A 22,632-nucleotide genomic window follows, 5' to 3' on the forward strand; every position below is an offset into this window, starting at 1 on the left:
CTCCAAGCTGCATGGCTGCATATCAACAAACGGACTGGTATCAGCTGATTTGGCTGGTTAAAAATTGACCATCGGTATCAGTCAAAAAATCTTTATATGTACACCCCTATTATCCAGTCAGGAAGAAATACAGAATACTGTATTAGACAGGTTATGTATAGGGAACCTTTTCAAGCCTCCTCCCCATGTGGGGTGAGCAGAGCAGATCCTGAAGAGCCTTCTCAATCACAGTTACAGATGCCAAATTGCACTAGTTTCTCGTCCAAGTGCTAGATGATCTTCTTGTAACTGCCGCCTTTGTTCCACTTCATGACTAGGAGCTTCCAGACCTCACAATCCTGCTCTTGTCACCATTAGCTTGGTGCCAAAGGACTTGAGGAATGTGCTAGAAAAGTTATTTTCATGGAACTTCTTTTATCATGGAGAAGCTGCCACACATCATCTTCCACATGGTACTTGACAGAACAGGACTGTGATCCAATGGCGAGGAGACCAAGACAACTGGGGATCTTGTTCCCCTAGAGCATTCATCTGCCTTCACAGCCATTGAGGTTCTAACATCTTCTTCTGCCTGCTCTGTCATTGAAGGCTTGTAGATCCACGGCTGGGGGCTGAGCAGACTTATTATAGTCGTGACCTGTATTCACCATGTCACAACACTGTAAAAGGATACATGTACAAAAAACTAGAACTCTTGGTTCCAAAATTATACCTCATTAGATCAACTGAGAAATCACAAGAAAACTGTCCTTTTCTGCAAGCTTTAGGGATCAAAGTCCCTTCATCAGGCTCTGGGAAAAGTATAGATGGCGTAAGATGGTAAAAAATCCCCATAGGTAGGAAATAAACTTCATTTTTGCACAGAGGGAGCTGAAGATGGAAGGCTTTCCTTCTGGGTCCAGGAGAGTGTCTTTGTGAGATGTGCTGAGTAGCTCTTTGATGTGTAGATCAGGTAGAATTCCTGCCCTGGAGGTGTCAGATAGCAGGCAGGGAGATAAAAAATCTTTCTTGTTGTTCTTTTAAATGAAGTTTTAAATCCACAATTGGCTAAAATTTGGCATCTTGTATATTGTCTCAGACCAACCCAGCTACCAAGTACACCCCTGAAAGTATATATGTGGATTTTCAGTAGGGAAAGCATTGCCATCTTCTGTCATCCCCACATCCTGGTGGTGCTGCCACTGCTTGGTCCATGACTGCTTATTCACCAGCATTACTCCATCTTATTTCATAGCTAACCTTCCCTCAAGGTCATTCCACTATCTGTCATCCATGGACACACAATGTAGCAGTACAGCTCTGCCCCAGTGTTAATACACACCACTGAGATTATTATTAATAATAACAAGAACACCACCACCTTTATACTAAATAATGCAACTAGGAAAAAACAATATAATAACTCCAAAATAGTCCATGTTTTAAAAAGGACAGTGATCACAATTACTGTTTTCTAGTTCTCCTGTGAAGTGGTCTATGCTATTTCAAGCAGCACCATGTACTCCTTTTTGGCTGCCAGGCTTCAAGAAGATTTTTACAAACAATAAACTTTAAAACTTGTGTTACTAAGGGAGCTCCCTTGTGCTATCAAGTATTTCATGCTAAAATTAGAAGAGGCAGTATTCAAAACTGGCTCACTTCTTGCCATTTAATGACCAGCCACACACACATCTAATTTCCCTCCTTACCCAGAAAATTTCTCTCAGAATTTGTCTGACAGCTTATTAGAGCTGATGTAGATCAAATATATTTATGACTACATGACCTTGTGAGGTCCCTTCCCACTTTACTTTCCTATGATCCTATGATCATTTTTAGAAGGTTATAGGGCAGTTTTGTTAAAGTTTTATAGGGTTTTATGACACTAGGTACTTTAGTTTCTGGTTCATCTCTGGTAAAGGGCTAAGGTACTGTCTAATCCCTGGAAAGAAACAACAGATTTAAGTTTCATTTTGAACCCTTTCTTTTTCATGTGTATATACCACTATCTGATGTGTCTTGGGGAAGTTGTGTCCTGTACTACTGTTCAGGGTACTGTTGGGCTTTCTTGTCTTTTTCCAAACAGGCCCATTCTTCCAGGTCTTTCTAATCATAAAGGTCTGGAGCCTTTGGAAAAACATCATAGCAAGGATCTACTTCAGTAAACTGGGATTTGCTTGTTCTTCATTCAGAAGCTCATTCAGGAAGTGGTTGAACTGTGAGGTAAGTGCCTGAATCAGAGGATATATCTGTAGCTGACTTTGCCCCCAAGCTCCACTTACCTCTAGGATCCAGGGATAAAGGGCATGGCTCTGCGGTGGCAGCGCTTGCTTGCAAAGCCCCCCCCCAGTCTACATGCAGCTGCCACCACTCCGCATCACTGTGGAGCCGTGCAGCTGGTTGTGGGGCACGCTGCTGCATGCAAGCCTCCTGTTCTACCCCCCACCCGGGCAGCACATATGTGGCCTGCACATGGTGGTTGTGGTGCACTGCCGCTACCATGCCCTGTGCCACTTGCCTCCAAAGCCGTGCAGGTGGCCGTGGGATAGTAGCACAGGGTGCAGTGGCAGCCTCCGTGTGTGAATCCCCCATCAGGCTGGCCGGCACTTGTGTGGCGCACAGAGTGTCACCCTTGCCCTCAGTCCCTGGCCCTACTCCTGGGAGTGGGCACAGAAGCACACTCCCCCCCCCTTCTTAATCTACACCCCCCTAGCACTTTCCCTTTCCTCTGTCCTGCCCCGCCCCTTCCCCCCCCACACACACTTACCTGCTGGGGTGGGTGTCTGTGTCAGCCTGTCTGTGCCTGTGGGTCCGGGGGGCTGTTGCGAGGGGCATCAGGAGGGCTGTTAAGACTGGGGGGGGGGAGTGTGGGGTACCAGCAGCGCTGTGGGAGCTGTTGGGGGCCTTTAATTTTTATCATGGATTTTGGGTTTTTAATCAGAGAATATGCAATTTTTAATCAGAGAAAACCAGGATCCCTGCTGATGACCCATTCAACAAAACAAGACCCAGGTAATTTTGAACACTCTAGCTAGGGCCAGACAATACTGATTCACATGGCTTTCCTGCATCTTTTACAGTAGTTTCCTATCACCAATTTGTGCTACAAGTCCAGCTGGTGTAGAAAACTACCTCATCTGGCATATAAAGCCAGTCACATGACCCTTGCTAAATGAGTTAGCATTGAACATTTATGATCTAGGATGCTCTGCAAAGTAGATCACTGAAATCTAAGAACTTGGTACTCACCCAACAGAAAAAAGATGGCTCATCTGGTTTCTTAGCTGTTGCACTTCTGAGCTTTTTTCTATCTTCTGTTTCTAAAGTTTGAGCCAAATTTATCTTTTATATTATAACAGTTTCTCATGCTGTTTTGGGTTTTGTCACAAGTCTTTATAAATGTTTTCAGGGTTAATCTAAACAGATGTTTGGAGAGATGGTCCAGAGCTCACTGTAAATGCATCTGGTTTTTAGGCTGTAACCATGTAGCCCTATTTGAATAGAGTTTTTCAAAAGCTTGGTGGGAAAATAGAAAGAGAGAGAGAGATGGGTGACATACTGCTAGCACAAACAAATTACTTTGTGAGGTTAAGGGAACAACATAGGCATAGTTATTTTTTATTCCTGTAATGTTAGACTTCGCTACTTGTAAAAGTGACTCTGTCAATAACTGTCCTTCCTTGTATATGTGTGCGCCCAACATATATTAACATATTCATTTTACTTCACTGAAAAAAACTGTTGTAGCAGGTTTTGTTATATTGAGAGCTATATAAAAGAAAGTGGTTCTACCATGAAAAAAATTCTAGAGGGGTTATGCATAGTGTTTACATTTTGATATGTTGTGCTATGGGCTGTAGGAATGTTTTTAGATCAGTTTGGACATTGAGAATGGTCTGCAAATTTCTCCCTGATTACGCTGACATATCTCTCTGTTTTCACTCAGTATGTACAGAGTTTATATTCATCCTGTAAATTTCATGCACTAGGTTATAGAACAAATTCTAATCTCCTCCTTCCACTCTCCCTTTCTGTTGCTCGTCTATAGAATAATCCTAATCCTAAAATATCCTAAATAAATTGGGTAAATTCATTCAGATAAAATACAACTTGGTCCAAACCTTGATTAAAAGCTGTAACATTTTGTAGCAACAGACAGACAGACAGGCAGAGGAATCAGACAAGTTATTCCATTTAATTTTTGTGCAACTGTTTTGTAGCTAAATATTTGATAAAGTACATCACGAAATGTTAAAGGAAACACTAATTCAAGTATAAATGGAAAGAACGTTAATCTGGACTGAAACTGATTAAAGAACAGGAAATAATGAGTAGTTATAAATGACATCCTATCAAGGAAAGGCATTTTAAGGGGAAGAGGGCAGTATAAATGCCATTTTACAAAGTACGGTGATCTCATCCAGAACATTACATACAATTCATGTCATCCTGTTAAAAAAAGATGAATTGTGAAAGAGATGCAGAAAAGTTTTGGTACGTGAAAGACAAAATTTAGCACAAAATAAACTGATATAAACTGGCCACAAAAGATAGAAATAGATGTCACCTTTCCTTGCCTTTGTGCCATCAAAGATTCTTATGGCAGCACAAAGACAAAGCAAACAGATGGCTATATCCTTTGTTGTGCCACAAATGCCCAACATTTGTGGCCCTAAGATGCAGGGCTGGTCCACAATTTTGGGCCCCCCCCGCAAGATATAGTTTTGGGGCCCCCGATTTATCAAAAAATCAAAATTGCAGTTAATTGTGGTATAAAATCACTGAAATAAAATAGTTGGGGTCAGGCTGCGTGCACATAGGCTGTGCTGCGGGGGGCACGGTGTGGGGACAGTACATGGTGGGGATGCCTGGGTTCCCTCCCTGGGGCTGGGGCTAAGGCAAAGCTGGGAACTCCTCCCCCGCTCGGCCATGAAGGAGGTCCCTGCCTGCATTCAGCCCTTTAAACATGGCACAGGTGGTGGGGGGCAAGCGGGGGCCCCATGCGGCTGCAGGTTTCACAGGATAGGATAGGCCAGCCCTGGAATGATGTTATAGATTGTGCTATTTTATTGTGGCAGATGCCTGTTTATGGGTGCCTGGTGTTCCAGAGGCTTAATTAACCCAATCCTGCACAACTTGGGAATTCCCAGGCAGGATCAGGCTCCTGCCCAGGGAATCTCGGGGCACATCTCAATAGGCAGGAAAAGCTGAATTTTCCCTACTTACAGAGAAACAACCCAGGAATCTCACTGGCATATCTTCTTGAGCAGGAAGCCCTATGAGGTGCAGTGTGGCATGGAGTCAGTGTGGAGTGCCAGGAATTCCCTGGCTCCCAGTCTGCCTGGTGCCTTCTTGTCTGGACCCGTGACAAGCTGTGATTTACCCAGAGGGAAGGGTCAGCACAGGTACCAGGAAGGGGGTGCACAGCAGTGAGGGAGGAGGCGAACCTGCTGGCAAGGAAAGCACGTCACCCTTTGTCCTGTATCAGGCCCCTGCCCAATGTGGGACAAGGGGTGATGTCCGTTTTGCTCAATAATGTGGAGCAGCTGTGGCAGGACATGTCCCACCACAGCTGATCCACTTCAGTTTAGTGACGTCTGTTTCTACCCAAATAGATCTAGACTGGAAATTAAATGGATGTGGTTCTAGAGCAGCCTTTCTACTGAAGAAGTGGGGGCACAGTATTACTAATTTAATACTTGATAGATTTATGAACGAGATTATACGATAACCAGGACACTGGAGGTGTCTTCCAGTATTGTCCTGTATTCCTTTGTTTTGCAATGCAGGTTGATGGGATCGGTTAAATTTATTATTGCTGTCATGAATTATGCTGCTAGTGCTAGCATAACAGCAATAATACTGGGGCATACCAAGTCAATTCTGACCATTCCCAAGACTCAACCAAGATATAAACTCCAAAGGTATTCAACTACTCAAAAGGTATAGAACTACCTTTCCATCCAGCCACCTGTGCTTTCACTCAGATCATCTTTATTGTCACCGAGTCTACCTAATTCTAGTTTACTATATCACCTATAGCAGCTCAGACTGGGAGAAACTGTTCTACAAAACAAAAAGGTACACATAAAAACACATTCCAGGCATTTAAGGCCTATGTACTGCACAAGATGACTCACCTATGCAAGGGCTGGAAAGAGTAGAAAGCAACACAAACTCAAACTGATGCTGTTCAATGCAAAAAAAATGTTTTTTTAACTCCGCAGCTTTATACAACCTCATCAGTTGTGAAGCACCTGATATATCCCTAATTAAGAACTACGTGGATGACACTGTGCCAACCCACTGAGACTTCTCAAAACACTTTTGGCAGGGAATGATCAGAAAGACCAAGATAGATGGGAGTGACCCATCTCTTACTTAGGGCCTGTGGTATGCAGGAGCTGAGATCTGATTATCATATGATTTTTTTCTGGCCTCAAAATCTATGAGCAGAAACATGCAAGATAATATACAATTACTAAGGAATGCAACTGCACAAAGTTTTTTATTTGCTAAACCCTATATGCAGAGTTAAATATCTGTTTTTCCCACCAATGCTGATGAGGCCTGTAACAACTATTCAGACTATTCACTCTCATCTTTTAAGTCTCACCTTCGGCACAAAAGGAAGTGGAACTCACTACTACAAGACACTTGTAGAGGCTGACAATTAAATCAGGTTTGAAAGAGGCTTAGACAAATCCAAACAGGACCGGTCCAGCAGTGGGTATTAAACTTTATAGTTACCAGTGCAAGCTCCAGTTTATGACTCCTAGGCCTCTAAATGCTAGAAATTACAAGGGGAGAGAGGCAGGGGAAGGAATGATCTGGATAGGCCCTACATAAATAGACTCATCCTCAGCATCTGCTTAGTACTACTGAGATACACAGAATACTGAGCTAGAAGGATCTATGGTCTGAGCTAGTGCGGCATTTTTTCTGTTCTTATAGAAATCTATATACCTGCTCTGTTAATTTGTCAAGGTATTCAGTAACTTTTTGTATTTATTTTTAAGATAGCTTTTCATTTTAACGTTAGTAATTATTCAGACACAAATATTAAAAGTAAAAACAAACTTTTAAAATACACTTTTCCATTCTTGTTGAATCATTATTATTAAATTTTGAGGATTATTTAATCAAACTAATAGATCTGTAATTTAATCTTTTTGAGAATATCCCAAGAACTCAATTTACTAAGAATTACATTTCAGGTTTCTTTGGCAGTGTAATTTAATTAACCTGAAAACAAGGTAAAAATGAACCAAAAGTGGCTTTCAGAGCTTAGAAGGTTATGCAGAACTTGACAATACTATAGCACCTGTGACAAAGAGGATTAAATGAAAATGTACAATTGTCCTTAGAATTTCAGGAAATGTTGATGGTTGAAAAAAAATAATTTAAAACCTTGATGGAACTTTCAATTTTAGGAATTTAAAAAGAGCAAAAGATTAAAGGGAAAATATTTATGGGAATGGGACAAGCTTATAGTTATATTACTTAGGGAAAGGCTATGTTGTCTTAAATACTGTTTTTCTAGGTAGAGATGAAACCTTTGTCTTGCCACTAATTTCAAAGGTGAAGAAGCTAGCACTGTTTGAATTGACTTTACACAGATATTAATGTTCTGATATCTCTTTATGCTGTCAGAATAATTAGACAAAATATTTAAAAAGTCACCTTAAAACCTATACACAAAAATGAAACAGCAAATATTAACTTATACAGCTATCCAGAAATTAATATTTTGCACATATTTCACCTTCTGTGTATTTGAAACACAGTTGGTTTTGGCCTGTCCCACCATATTCTTGACTTATAAGTTTGCTATGATTTACTAGGAATCAATCCATATTGTTCATTAAAAAAAATTAAAAATGCTAAAACAATAAATTCTATTTAAGTTTGTCAATTCCTGAACAAATAACCTTAACTCACCTATATTTAACAAAATAAAGCTTTCCACAAGATGCATAAATGGAAACCCCCAATTTTCTAACCCCTGAATGTGCTGATCTCAATCTTTTATAAATCAGCTTGCTCAGAATATTATATATATTACTAAGGTATGTTTCCAGTATGACAAACTATATCCCATACAATGTGTTTTTCTGTTTGCCACCTTGTAAGCCAAAAGTTTTGATTGATTTAAGTAACTGCATTCATGCTAAGGACAGTATGATTCTAGTGAAAAAGTGAATCTCAAATAAAAATAGGCTCCAAAATAATTTCCTGGGATTTCCTGCTTTTCTGTTAGAATTAAGATAGAGTTCCTAACAGCAACAAAATTAATACTGAGGGGACCACCAGATGGATGTTTATTATTCCCTGCAACTAAATATAAACAAGTCACAAGCCAGGACATGAAAACCACAAAAATAGACCAAGCTTGGATTAAACCCTTAAAAAATAAGTATTTTCTGGGGTTAACTTCTTAATGTTTACTAAATTTGTATACATAACGTCACTAAGGATTATGACAAAATACACTACGTTATCCTTCTATGCAAGAGCTTTTGAAACAAATATTTATTAGTCACTCTGAGTTGGCTCGCTGCTTTTACAGTTTATAATCTGCTATAGGTTTCCTCATAAATTACAATTTAAAAAGAAAAGGAGATTACTGCACAGCTTTGTGTGAAAGAGCTTTTGCTTCCACTGCAAAGTGTTTCTGCTTGATCCTATGACATTTATCCCTTTCTCAAGTGGAGAGTATTAAAAACCTTACATTTTCCCCCAAATTTTTCATTTTAGCCCCAAATTAATATACATTTTACCCAACTGTAGGCATATGGCCTATTTGAATGCCAGAAGCATATGTATGTATTCATATTATGCATATCAATCAGAGTTTATTTGCAGAATATATGGGTAAGTATTATTTGATCTGATTTGCACTGAATCATTTTGAATTAGTAGCCTTTCAGCATCTTACATCAAAAGTGTTTATTTTGTTGGATTTTGAAATTGCACACTGAATTGACAACTTCATGTCAAACATTTCCTAATTTACTGTAAATGCAAGGTAGTGAGCTGTAGCATAAGATCTCAGAAAGATCTCTGTAACAATGTCATACCTAATGGAATATTCTTAATTATATACAGAACCCTTTCAGACTGAATCTATTCTAATATCTGTGTTAAACAGAATACACGCAACAAGTTCAATGAAATCTCACTGTCCATAAAAATCCTAAACCCAGTAGTTAAGATGTTGGCCAGAGATCAACAGATCAACCTTGGATGTGTTGGACACAATGATACCTTCTTTATGAATAGCAAAGTCCCAATCCTAGAAATCCTGTGTGCGGGAGAGGTTGAGGGACAAGGGAATCCCCCAGGACCTGAAAGGAGTGTTTCACAACCAAATACTGTGTTCACAGCCAAGGCTGCTGTTCCAGATAGATACTTAGTGAAGAGGAGAAGTCACAGTACACTGGAGGACCCAGCAAAAGATACATCACCTGATATGTGGCATTCAGACATTCAAATTAAAGCTTGAGATAAACCAGCTACATAAAATATTCTACATTTTTTCAAGCAACATCTTTGTATTTGGTTGGCCATTCTTCTTGGGCACATTTAGTAAAGCACAGCGCAGTAACAATGTCACTGTAGGGCAACGTGTAGATGAGCCCACAGCGACTGAAATTCAAGCCCTCTAAGGAGTTTACGAGCAACAAAGACCATCACAGATGCTTGTCTCTCTCCCAATGTGTACCTTTGTAACTATGAGAACATGCATCCTTCATCTGATTCCAAAACAGCTGCATACTAAAACCTTGGTGAAATCTCCTTGCAGTTAATTTATCTGCCATATCTGCTATACATAGATGGAGTCCTGAGCATCAGAAAATAAATACTGGAGGAAGTGAAATAACAGTGTCATCTAGGCCTTTAGAAAGAAAGCTTACTTTGAAATCTCAAGCATGGAAAGCTACCGGAGAAAGAGTATCACAGTAAAAAAATTCTGCTTATATCAAGCTTGTCTTATATTATATTGTACCAAAAATCACCAGGACACATAATCAAAGGTACATTTGAACAGGGAAAAATACAATGCACTCGAAGTTCAACATCACGTTTGCCTTCCTCTGATTTTCTTCGGTAGCATTCCAGAAGTTCCAGGTGTTTTTGGACAATGAAACATAAAACAGGAAGTGCAATACTGGGTCAAACTAACGGTCCGTCTAGCCCAATATCCTGTACTTGACAGTGGCAGAAATGTATGCTTTAGAGGAAAATCATTGAACCAGATGTATCTATAGTGATTTATCCCTTATTCATTACCTTCCTGAGCATGCACAATTATTCGTTTAGAGATGGCAGAATATACATTTCAGCTTGATCTGTTTAGTAGCTATGAATATATCCCTTGTCCATGAATTTATTTAGTTCCTTTTTTAACCTGGTGATATTATCTGCCTTTACAACCTCCTATGGCAAGTACTTCTACAAGTTAACTATGTGCTGCACAAAAAAGTATTTTCTTTTGTTAATTTTAAACCTGTCACCTACTAATTTCAATGGGTGCTATCTTGTTCTTGTATTCTGGGACTTGATGAAAAATAATTCCCTGTTTACTTGGTCCACACCCTTCATGACTTGATAGAACTCTATCATGTCCCCCCCTCAGCCTTCTCCTTTCCAAGCTGCAGAGTCCTAGACTTTTTAGTTTCTTCTGGTATGGAACGGCTGTAGGCATTTTGGCTGCCCTGCTCTGTACCTTTTCTAATTCTAATTCTGCTACTAAGATGTTGGATAATTGGAGGAGAAAGACCACCAAAATTATTTGGGGACTGAGAAGATGCCTTACACTGTGACTGAGGAGCTCAACTGGTTTAGTTTGTTACAAAAAGATTAAAAGATGTTCTAATTACTGTGTATAAATAATTTCATTGGGGAGAAAATATTGGGTACTAATAAACAGCTCTTTAATCTTGTAGAAAAGGCATAACAAAAACAATGAATCATAGCCAAAGTCAGACAAATTAATGCTGAAAATAAGGCACAAACTTGATAGTAAAGGCAATGGATTATTGGATCAATCTTGGTAGGTTACGCAAATTTTGCTTTTTCTCAGACTAAGACAGGATGGCTTCCTGGGTGCTTTTAGTCAAACCCAAAGCTTTTACTACAGCTCAGTATTTGAGGATACCTTGAATAGATGCATTAATGTTTGTACAGTGCTTTCAAAACATAAAAATATGAATGGTCTTTTCTGTATTACTTTAAACAAAGCAAGTTACAATGTTAAATAGGATATTGATTTCCTCCTTTAGAGTTTTGCATCTAGTCTAGGTCTAGCTGAAACTGTTCACTGCAAAACGTATAGCTATGCAGATGAGCAGACACATTAAACAAGTCAAAGGGATAGTAAGCCTATTTCTTTACAGACTAAATAAACCAACAAAAAATATTAAACAATTACAAAATTAAATACCTATGGCAAGTGAGAAAATCAAAGATTCACAAATATTTCTTTGTGAAAGGCTTATAGTCAAAACATTGTTAGATATTTAGGTTTTTGGATTATCTTTCCAGGCTCAAACTTCCCTTAATTTTGGTTTTGTAGTGATTTATTTAGTCCACTGGGAGATATAAAAACTGGGAGAATCTGAGTATATTTCCAAATCTAGAAATAATAATTTACCAGAAAATAAGTGCTTTGATATTAAGAAGCAAAGGCTTTTAAAATACCACATTTTCTCACATGCTAAATGCCTTCAAGTAAGACATATACCAGGGGTCAGCAGCCAGCATGCATGCCAGAGCATGGCACATGAGGCCATTTTGCTTGGCATGCCACAGCCAGACTGGGCTCTAGGCAGCTGCTGCCAGCCACAGAGCCCGGGCTGCTTGCAGCTGGCAGTGGGGGGGCTGCAAGCCTTGCTGCAAGTAGCCTAGGCTCAATGGCAGGCAGCAGCTGCCCACAGCCTAGGCAGGCTGCGGCAGGCAGCTGGGAGGCCGCAACCAGTGCACTGGGGTCCACAGCCCTGGCCCAGTTCCATGGCCATCAGCAGCTGCATGTGTGCCTTGGGGAGCACTTGGGGGCCCCTTCCCCACCGTACATCCTGAGGCACGTGTGCTGCTGCCACTATCATGGAGCTGGGCTGAGGCTCTGGAGCCCAGTACATGTGCTTTAAGCTTGCCTGCCACTTGCTGCGAGCAGCCCTGGCTTCATGGTGGCAGTAGCTGAATGTGCACCTTAGGGTGCATGGCAGGCAGGGGTTCCAGACCCCAGTGCAGCTGCTTGCAGGCTTACAGCTCCCTCCTGCAAGCAGCCTGGGCTCCATGGTGTGTGGTAGGGACCTACCTAGAGCCCAGGCTGCTTGCAGATGCAAGGTGCACACTTCAGTTTTGGGGGGAAGTGCATGTGGTATAAAAGTAAATATGGTAGTACCTTTGCTACAGTGCCATTAATATAGATTCCTTTTCACATTGATATTCTTAATAAACAAAGAAATCTATGTTACTGAGAGCAAATTAAAGGAAAAGTATTCATTTTAAGAAATTTTAAAAGAAAAGTATTCATTTTAAGAAATTTTAAAAACTAAACAGGCCAAAAAACAGTTGAGATCCGTACCTTTGATCAGAAGAAAAAAATCTCTCTGGGCAACAAAAACAGTAATCAAGAAGCCATATTTAATTTTTCTTTTAAAATAGCAAACTAATGTGTGTTAAATATGTCTTTTACATTATTTGTTACTACGGCCTTAAGGCTTACTATAGTTGAAGTCAAAATTGGGCCACTATGCTCAAGTCTTTCTAACGAAGGTTACTGATTTGGAAAACAGAAGGGGAGATGTAAAGAAATTCTTCAACTCCAGAGCCCATTCCTTGAGGATTAAGCATACCTACAGGCTGGGGAACTCCCTTCTTGTCAGTGCAGAGGCAGAAAAGGATCTTGGAATTACTACTGATGCCAAAATGAACATGGGCCGGCAGTGTGGGGACGTGGTCAGGAAGGCCAACCATACCTTGTCATGCATCCACAGATGCATCTCGAGCAGATCCAAGGAGGTGATACTCCCCCTCTATGCAACACTGGTTGGGCCGCAGTTGGAGTACTGCGTTCAGTTCTGGGCGCCGCACTTCAAAAGGGATGTGGACAAACATGGAGAGGGTCCAGAGGAGGGCCACTTGCATGATCAGGGGGCAGCAGGGCAGGCCCTACGAAGAGAAGGCTGAGGGGGGATCTAGTGTCTGTTACAAACTAGTCAGAGAGGACCAGCAGGCGTTGGGGGAGTCCCTGTTCCCCTGAGCACTACCAGGAGTGGTTAGAAATAATGGTCACAAGCTGGCAGAGGGTAGATTCAGACTAGACATCAGGAGGTGCTACTTCACTGTCAGAGCGGCTAGGATCTGGAACCAATCTCCAAGAGAAGTGGTGCTGGCCCCTACCCTGGGGGTCTTTTAGAGGAGGCTAGAAGAACACCTTGCTGGGGTCGTTTGACCCCAGTACTCTTTCCTGCCATGGCAGGGGGGCGGACTTGATGATCTGCTCAGGTCCTTTCCGACCCTACCAACTATGAAACTAAGTTCCCTTTCCCCACAGTAAGTCAGCCAGTCATTAGCTATTCAACCCAGCTTTTACAGGTTACTATTTATATCTGTGAACATCACTTGCACTAGCAGATAGTCAGTCCTTTTGCTGTCAGATCTGTTGGCATAATCCATAAGATCCATGTTCTTAACTAACTACTAGGATTCAGTCATCTACCAGGATAGTGATCAAGCATTACTCCACAATGTTAATAATTGTTGCTTCATGCCATGCCCCAAAGCAGTAGTAATCCAGTATGAAAATTGATGACATGGGACTTGTAAGGATTTTCAAGGTTCATTCTAAAGTGCCAAGTTCCCATCCAAAAAGCATGTCCTTGTAAAATCTGCTTTCCCTTTGAATCTCACAAAGCCCAAGTAGTGCTCTGATGTCCACAGGTTTTAGGAAGAGCTATCTCTGCCAACTAAACTTCTGTTTGTCCGGTTATGATAAAAATAGAGTATGTTTAGGAAGCCTGGAAGAACTGGTTAGTAATCTCACAGGTGGCATCCACATGAGCGTAGAAATTTGGTTCCCCAGGGACAACTAGCAGCAGCACACCTTGCGTGCTGTCCCCAGGGAACACCTGTGCCATGTGCCCTCTGGCACACAGCAGGTTACCATGGGTAGGAGAGGAGAGGGGAGGGGAGGGGAGGGGAGGCTGGGGCCAACGCTAGGCTGACTCCAGCAGCCTTACCTGGAGTCCTGGGGCCTTCCTGGGGCTGCAGCAGTGGCAATCCAGCCACTTGGAGCCTGGCTAACAGCTGGAGTGTGGCTCTGGCTGGTCAGGCTCCAGTTTTAAGCTGCGTGCACTACCCCACATGCGCTGCTCCACCTTTTTGTGCATATTTTTTATGACCTCTAGATATTCAAGGGTCAACCCCTGCCTCATCATGCTGGTCTCTTGCAGTGCAGACAACAGCTGAATGTGTGGTATGTGGTGCCACAGATATGTCTGCAGTGCCATATATCACATGGCTGTGCTTGTCTGGACACAGCCACAAGCTGCAAACATGAGCATCAAGCTATGACAAAAACCCCCCTGCAGAATACCTCTCTGTGTAGCTTAGTTTTTAGTGAAGGAAGACTCGCATGAAGATGCTGGGTCTGCAGACTCAAAGGCAGTTCCCAAGACTGGTCTTATCTTAGAGAACTTTCTGTAGCCTTATAGCACTAACAATTTAAGATTTGAGGAAGTATGCATGTTGAAAACTGTTAAGAGAGAGATGCTAAGCTTTATGTAATATAAGCAATGCTTCTAAGAAACAAAAACTCTGGAAAGCAGGTTAGTGGGCTCTATTTCAGCTGTAACTGATGGTCATTTTTGCTTCCTAGCAACCTGACAGGGTAGGATGCAAGATTTTTTGTAAAGTGAGTTATGTTCTTTTTGTTGGATGGCAAGGGAAAAACATGAGAAATCAATATATTTCTCAAAGAGAAAATACCAGAGAAGCATATACCTCAACACTTATTTCTGGGGAAAAAGTCAGATTTATAATCAATTATTATTACAGGTCTAAAGCACAATTTGTTACAAAAAAAGTAGTATTTTCTTGGGCTGAGGATTTCAATAGTGTCTAACACCCAAGACTGATTTATTTTCACAGTTTTAGTAACTCTTAGTGACTTAATTTTTCATTGAAATATGCAACATTTCCCAGTTTTGGGCCATCTCTGAAATCTTTCTGAATGCCATTTTACACAAAAGCATGTTAATTTAAGTATTATTCTTGACCAAATTCAGTTACATAAAACCTCAGCCTGCTCTGCTTGCATATGAATCAGGGATCATAATATTGTGTAAGACAAACTTGTTTTTAATTTAACATTCTGCCTTAGACTTGCCTAGATTATATTCATCAAGATAACTCAGGTCTCCACCACGACATGTAATGAAAGATATTTCAAATACAAGTCTAGCTTTTCCTGATGTAACATAAACAAACGCCAAGTGGTTCACTTCTTTCAGCCTTTATGATAATCATCTCCCTCCCCCTCAACAATTAATCCCTTGGAGCTGACGACACTGGAAGTCCTGTTGCCAAATTACTATATCAAATACTAATATTTACGTTAACATAATAAAAACTAAGATACAACTGTTAAAATATTCATTTTATTGTTAGTTATTTACATGTTATAGTAATTTTCTTCACTAGCAACAGTAAAGATTTGGCTTGCATGTTGTAGCTTTATTTTACTCTATTAAGAGCCTGAATATGTAACTAGAACCTCTGAGCCTACCGTGCTGATCAGTTAACATAGGTCCTTGTTCCTAAATGTTCCTATTGATTTCAGTGCAACTACGCAACAGTATGGAGGGGAAGGAGGTGCTGATATTCAGTACTAACAGAACACATTGCAGGCCCAGAGCCTTATTCTTTACTCTGGAAATTAGCATTTTAGAGCCTAAAAGCAGGAACTATCTATAATATTCAATCTGTACCTGTCTATGAAAAACTGATCTGAAATGTACTGAAATGTAAGGTAAAATATTTTTACCACCAGTTTTTGCCAAACCCTTCTTCACTTCAAGGAACACAGTTTTTGGCAGGGACAGAGAGTGTACATACATGAGTGTGCACATGCATGAGCATGCATGTATGCATGGGGCAGAGTCTTGGGAAAATGACATTTCCTGCCTCTTGTTCTCCTCAGAGAGTTACATTAAACGTGGCTGTTAATGCAATTCTTGAGTTTAAGTGCCCTCAATAGTTGCCTGATTCCCTCTAGATTCAACCACCAAAATCAGCCATCTTCACAAAAATGTATTCCTGCATACAGAATAGGAGAAATTTCCATGTGTCAGCTGGGATGAAAGAAGACCTTTGGTGTTGAACATAGCATGCAGATAAGTGCAGGGAGACTTCTTCATTGTTGGGAGAAGTATTATATGTATGTAATTTTCTAGCTATCAAATATCACACACACAGTGGCATTTTCTTACCACCTGCATTGTTGTTTTTTTTTGCATTTGTCATCACAAGTGGCCTTTACCAATAAAACCTGGGTTCTGCTTAGTACACCAAAAGTTAAACTGTCTGGGCTGCAAGTCATTATTAATGGGGTTCTGAGTTTGAAATTTCAATATATGAGTTCCCTTAGACAAGAATGGCCTAAGTGGCCACAGAATCAAACCACAAAATTAGAAATGAAAATGAGCCAGTCCCGTATTTTTACCTCACTGAATAAACCAATGAAATGGTATAAATAAAATGATGAACTTACCTTATGACAACAAACTCAGACTTGATCAGCGTGAATTACTTTTATTTCAATTGGCTTGTACAAGGGGAGGAAAAGCTAGAGCTGGACATATTTGTTATATGGGTCATCTCTTTTGCCTCTTTATGGTGGTATTGTCAAATGTACAGTTTCACTAATTATTAGGGGGATACAATAGAGGAAAAACATATTTTTGCTATTTGAAAAGTTAAGCTATCAGAAGAGAGAAACGAGGGTGACAGTATTTCACAAAAATACATACGGCCATGCAATGAGATAAATTTAGATGTTTATAAAATATTTTTAAAATGGGAAGGACAAAAATCAAATATAGAGTTGTTTACCCCATGGGACTAATTTTATTTTAAATCTTTCTTTTCATAGTGCATTTTCCAATAATATCAAAATGAAGTCTTAAAAAGATGTTGAGTATGAGATTTCTAAATACAGATCAAGTCTGGTACTCACCCACAGCAGCGTAACTGGGAAGTTCGGGGTAAAGTGTCTGTGGATTTTTTACTGCTGCAGAAAAAAATTAGAATAAGTTTCTATACCATACTAATCTATGTAATTTTACTTTGCTGCTTTTGTAACATAAGTTCACAACAGCTGTACAATTATTACTGTTAGATCAGAAGCAGTGTAAAAGAATACAAACAGCTATTTGTTGAATCAGGAGTGATAGATTGGGATATTGGCTTTTATTCCTGCTCAAAGAGGAAATGGGGTCAGCAATCATAGCTACAGAAAAGGCTAGTTTCTGACTATCAAATCCATTGTTTCTCTGTCACTTTTCACAGGAAGCAGAAATCATCAGCAGAAACATATCCCCCGCTTGCATGGTCGGTAGACAGACTGCTACAAGTAATTCATGCTCTTGAAAACAAGATTCTACCCCCTATAAGAAAACTATCTACCTAAATAAAGAGGGGAAGAGACAGGACATTTAGGCCAGGAAAGAAATATCTTCCTACGAGACAGCAGTTTTTAGAAGGACACATTCATCTTAAATAAAAGAAACATTTCCACAGTATAAAGCAGTATTCTCCTTTTGAACCATACACACAAACAAATTGTGACATTAGCACTTATTTTCTATTTTAAATTGTCATAGATTATCATAAAGGTAAAAACAGCTCATATATGTTGTAGCGTCTGGTAAACATCTCATTATTTGGAGACATTTAGAAACTAGCTAAAATTACATTTATCAAAAAATATAAAAAAAATACTCCAAGCATTTCATTTCCAGACTCTCAGAATAAATATGTCCATATTGTAGCTAAGCAATCTCACCATTTCACACAAGAAAATAAAGTTGAATTGTGTAAGAATATTAATACTTATTAGGCTTATTTTAGAATACTTTGCTGTTTACACAATACAGTTGATATTATCACCAAAACATTGTCTAACCTGTTGACGCAGTGTTCAGAGATGGCCTATGTGATTGTGGCCTCGATGATGGTTTAACAGGTGGGTCGTTAGCCTAAAATAAATCATTTCAAAAGTAACATAAAATTTCATCTCATGAGAAAGAACAGAATAATGTGACTAAAGAACCTGATGTAGTCTAGAAGACCATAAAAAGCACCGATAACATCTTTGGACAGAGTTATGCAATAATTCGTCAAATGAAGTTTTAACACAAAAGTGGAAAATAAATTATGTATACTGCAGTGCATCAGTAGCACCAGGAATTATATCTGGATGAAAACCAGGTATAGACTGATAAAAAAATCCTTCTATAATCCTCAATATCTTCTTACTGAAAAAAACTGATGACCCCATCCAAGGAGTCCAGAAGAGACAGAGAAACTCAACTATAAATAAGACTTCTAACCAGACATTTTAATAATGAAAGAATTTCCTGAAAAAGGCAAGGTAAGTGGTTAAGAATTTATTTAAAGATAATAATAAAAACAAACTTTTCTGGGTGCGACATGTCAAGTTCTCCAATTAAGTTGCTTCCTTGGAAGAAAGATACTATTATACTAGAATATACAGGGAACTATCATAATTAGTTCTAAACCAGTTGCACTCAACCTGCAGCCCACTGGCCAGAACCAGCCTGTGGAACTGTGGCATGCAGACCATGGATCTCCCCACAGGTTTGAAAATGTAGCAGTGGGGGTGCAGTGGCAGTGTTAATTGCAGTTTCCATGTTTCCAAATTTCTAAACCTGTGGGAAGCCCTGCGGGGTGGATGATATGACCTTGCATGCTACATCATACCAGTGCATAGTGGAGTTGGTATGCAGAATCAGGAGCATGCATGGGATCAAGCTAGGCCAGCATGCCAGATCACATCAGTAATCAACCCCACACTGGACTGGGACTTCAGACTGGCCTTATACCACTCCTCCAGCCAGCAATGTGAGAAGGCTGAGCACCACTGTTCTAAACAGTGATAATCTTACACACAGGAACAGCCTCCGAGCCAGTCAGCAGTCAATATAGTGCACTGACTGCAGAGACTGCCAAGCTCATCCCAGTATAAGCCTTAGGTTCTATCGTAAAATGAAAGGTTTCAGTAACTGATAAGCCCAATATGAAAAAAGATGTATGCAAACCTTCTTTGGTTCCCTTGGTCCTTTCCTTGAAGGGTGCTTCTGCTCTTCAATTTCATACTTTTCAGTGAAAGAATTCAGAATTTTATAAAGGTCTTCGGCATGAGCAGGAGGAGGTAGATCACCGAATAAAATAGCACTAGCACGAATATCCAGACCATAGAACCTAGCATTAAAAAATATTAGTTATGTTGATAATAGTCTTATATCAACACCTATATCTGCTGAGAATGTAACAGAGTCCATATGTACCAAATGTGGCTATTTCTTTGTGTTGTATATAGTAACATTTAATTTACTTTGTTTTTATCAATTACCTATGAAGCAATGGTGGAATTTGTTGTGGAATGATGACCAGACTGAAATATTTCCTTTTCTGATTCCAGAATAATCTTTACTGATGTTTTGAGCAAACATGAAGGACTCTCTTCCCCCAACTCCCCTTGTATTCAGATATCAACCACAGGATCACCTGGTACACTTAAACATTCAACGCAAGCTCTAAATAAAACAGACAATAGAGCAGTAACTTAGCAGAAGCCATAAGCAACTAAGGACCTACTGATGCACATTTAAGATCCACTGTGATACCTTTGGGTAAACAAAAAGGCGCAGAGGATTTGTATACTGAAAATTCTTGGTCCACTGTGTTTATTGACTTTCATTATGATGAAAAAGGACACATGACTCTTGATAACATTCACAAACACTGTAGCTTTCATACCATACCACAAATATTGCAGTGGATGTCTGGTATTAAGCACATACAAGTCTACTGCTTAGGACTCTTAGAGTTGCCTTATTTACAGTAGGAAACTAAGAATCACCAGCTCATTTTGGCAGTTCCCAGGGCAGGGGCACATAAGTTCTCCTCATGCAAAGGGGGCACATTGCACACTGGCCATAAACTATCCCATGTAAAGAAGAAGCTCCCAGAGCCTATTGCAGTGCCTGTGCTCATACAACTGTTTGTCTAAACCTTGCTGTGTAAAAATTAATTACAGTGGCATGCATACAGATCAGTTGTGATTTTTAAAGGCCTTGACTCTTGATGAATTATTAGGTTGGTTATATGTTCTAATTTTTGTCATGTCTAACATTGAGTTTACCAAATTTCTGTTATACATTAAAAAGTGCCTGACAATCAAGTTAAAATTTAAAGTTGACTAGGATGCATATATGTGTTGCTTTGATTGTCATTAGTGAAATGTGCCAAAAGAATCGAGAAAACATAAGATTGACAACTGGAACTAATTTTGACAGTGTTATTATCAGTCATGGGAAAAGAAAGCTATATAAGAACATGTCCTTTATATTCTTCAATGAGACTCTAAACCAGGACTGTTCAACTGGCCTGCATGTAGTGCATAAAGAGTTAATTTGTGGCCCCCAGGCTCCTACCTGACCACAGCTCCCCCCAATAACTGGCTGCAGCAATACCCAGGGTCTTCAGGACCCTCCTCCTGCATCTGCTTCCTGCCTCCAACACAGGGGGGAGTGCAGAGTAACTTGTGGGGCCAGAGAAGCTTGCAGACCAAGGCACCAACTCAGTATGAAGCAATGCGGGGGAGGCCTGTGGCTGGGAAGCTGAGGGTGAAGTTGATCTGCCTGCACACATAGCGCAGTGTGTGTGGTGGGGGGAAGGGGGAAGGGCAGGAAGAAAGGGATGTCAGCACAGCATGCAGCCCCTGCTGATGTGACCCATATGGCATAGGGCCCCCAGCTACTTAGAAGCTGGACTGCCTTGCTCTAAAACGGCGGTCTCCAAAGTGGCGTGTGCAAGACGATCTATTGGGGTGTGGGAAGAAAATATTAGAACTTCTATTTATATTTATTTTTTATCGAAAAAAAAAGAAAGAAATTAAGCTTTACTAATATTTAATATATGGATTGACACTGGCACCCTCACTCGGTCCATATGTCAGACAGTCATGTGTCACATACGGTACTCAAGATATCCTGAGGGAAGAGTGGGAGTTCCACAACGCAGAGGGGTTGACAGTAGTGTCCTTAGTGGCGCCCCCAATAAATATACATATATTGGGGGTGCGTGCTCAAAAAATTTTTACTGATAAGGGTGCACGATCAAAAAAGTTTGGAGACCACTGCTCTAAACCATAGCTCACAATTTATTTTAAAAAAAAAGGCCAAATGACTTGGCATTCCAAGACAAAAGTAACTTGTTCATTCTGTGTGTTCCAAAATAATGTTTTTGAATTTAGAATGAAGTACTCTGTGCTAAACTGCAGAAAAATTGCACCATGGTGTGGAGAGATTGATGTGCGTGTAAGGCAATGCTCAACTGCCACTGCTAATATGATAGAAATTACTGCGGTCCTAATTCTCCTTTGGATAATGACATTAGAGCTAACTGAAGTCACTCCACAGACAGAAGTTGTTCCACTGTGTTAATACAAATCTAAATAGCTAAAATTTTCTTTTCTGTTTGTCCCATATTTCACCTGAACAATGACTACTCTTACCTCAATTTATTAAGAGTGGTACACTAGTTGTGAGTAACCCAACACGTAAGTGGTACCCCACAGTGTTCCTGTTCTACAAAGTTTACTAAACAACTATTTCAAATATTTTCCTATTGACCCTTCCATTAACATTTCAGCATAATTTGTTTGCTTATGCAATGTAATATATGGGAAAAAAAGCTTGCCATTATTATGCAGAGACTACTAAATATATAGTCCTTCCTTTTCCCCACTCACTATAACAAACAAACAAATGACACAGCATGGAACACATCTATAATAAAATTTAAACAAAATTAACCCCCCCCGTAAACACTGTTTAACAAGCACCGTTTGTTGTGTCACTATTGTCACCATTTAATTTAACCAAATCATTTGATTTTTTTTTTTAACAGGACTTACTTTCGATTAGTTTCTTTCCTTTCAATTAAACAGGTACCTTCCAAAGATACTCCTGCAAATAACCCTCGTGATTTGCAGTAAGTGTAGACAGCAGCAGAGCTTCGCAAGGCAACATCACCTTCCAAATTCCTGTATAAAAAAATCGTACAGTGCATCTTGGTACGTTTCTTGAGCAGCATCTGACGGAGTTACTAATGACTGAGATCCCAGTACTCCTGACAATCTGCACTGATTATTCAATTTTTGCTACAGTTAAACTACCATTTCTTCATCAGCGATCTAGATGATGGGGTGGAAAGTAACCTGTTTAAATTCACTGATGACACCAAAATTTGGGGGGAGGTGAGCACGCTAGCAGGGAGGGAGAGATTGCAGAGGGATCTGGATAGGTTACAGGGGTGGGCTAACAGGAACAGGATGCGTTT

The 22,632-nt window shown here is 40.1% G+C and overlaps 1 protein-coding gene across 3 annotated transcripts in view; it reads right to left on the reverse strand.

Annotated features, from left to right (window-relative positions):
* SH3YL1 (SH3 and SYLF domain containing 1) overlaps nt 1-22,632 on the reverse strand; it is a 115,471-nt gene that overhangs the window by 40,331 nt on the left and 52,508 nt on the right. Inside the window, exons 6-9 of one of the 3 annotated variants that reach the window (XM_019520631.1) lie at nt 22,208-22,336; nt 19,326-19,488; nt 18,170-18,242; nt 17,222-17,275 (exon numbers count right to left, since the gene is read on the reverse strand). In XM_019520631.1, the coding sequence (XP_019376176.1) occupies nt 17,222-17,275; nt 18,170-18,242; nt 19,326-19,488; nt 22,208-22,336 (419 nt within the window). The remainder of the gene's footprint in view (nt 1-17,221; nt 17,276-18,169; nt 18,243-19,325; nt 19,489-22,207; nt 22,337-22,632) is intronic. The other 2 variants (XM_019520628.1, XM_019520630.1) reach the window with 2 other exon arrangements.

Source organism: Gavialis gangeticus, unplaced genomic scaffold (genome assembly GCF_001723915.1).
Source record: "Gavialis gangeticus isolate Ggan-Ray unplaced genomic scaffold, GavGan_comp1, whole genome shotgun sequence".
NCBI classification, from domain to species: Eukaryota; Metazoa; Chordata; order Crocodylia; family Gavialidae; genus Gavialis; species Gavialis gangeticus.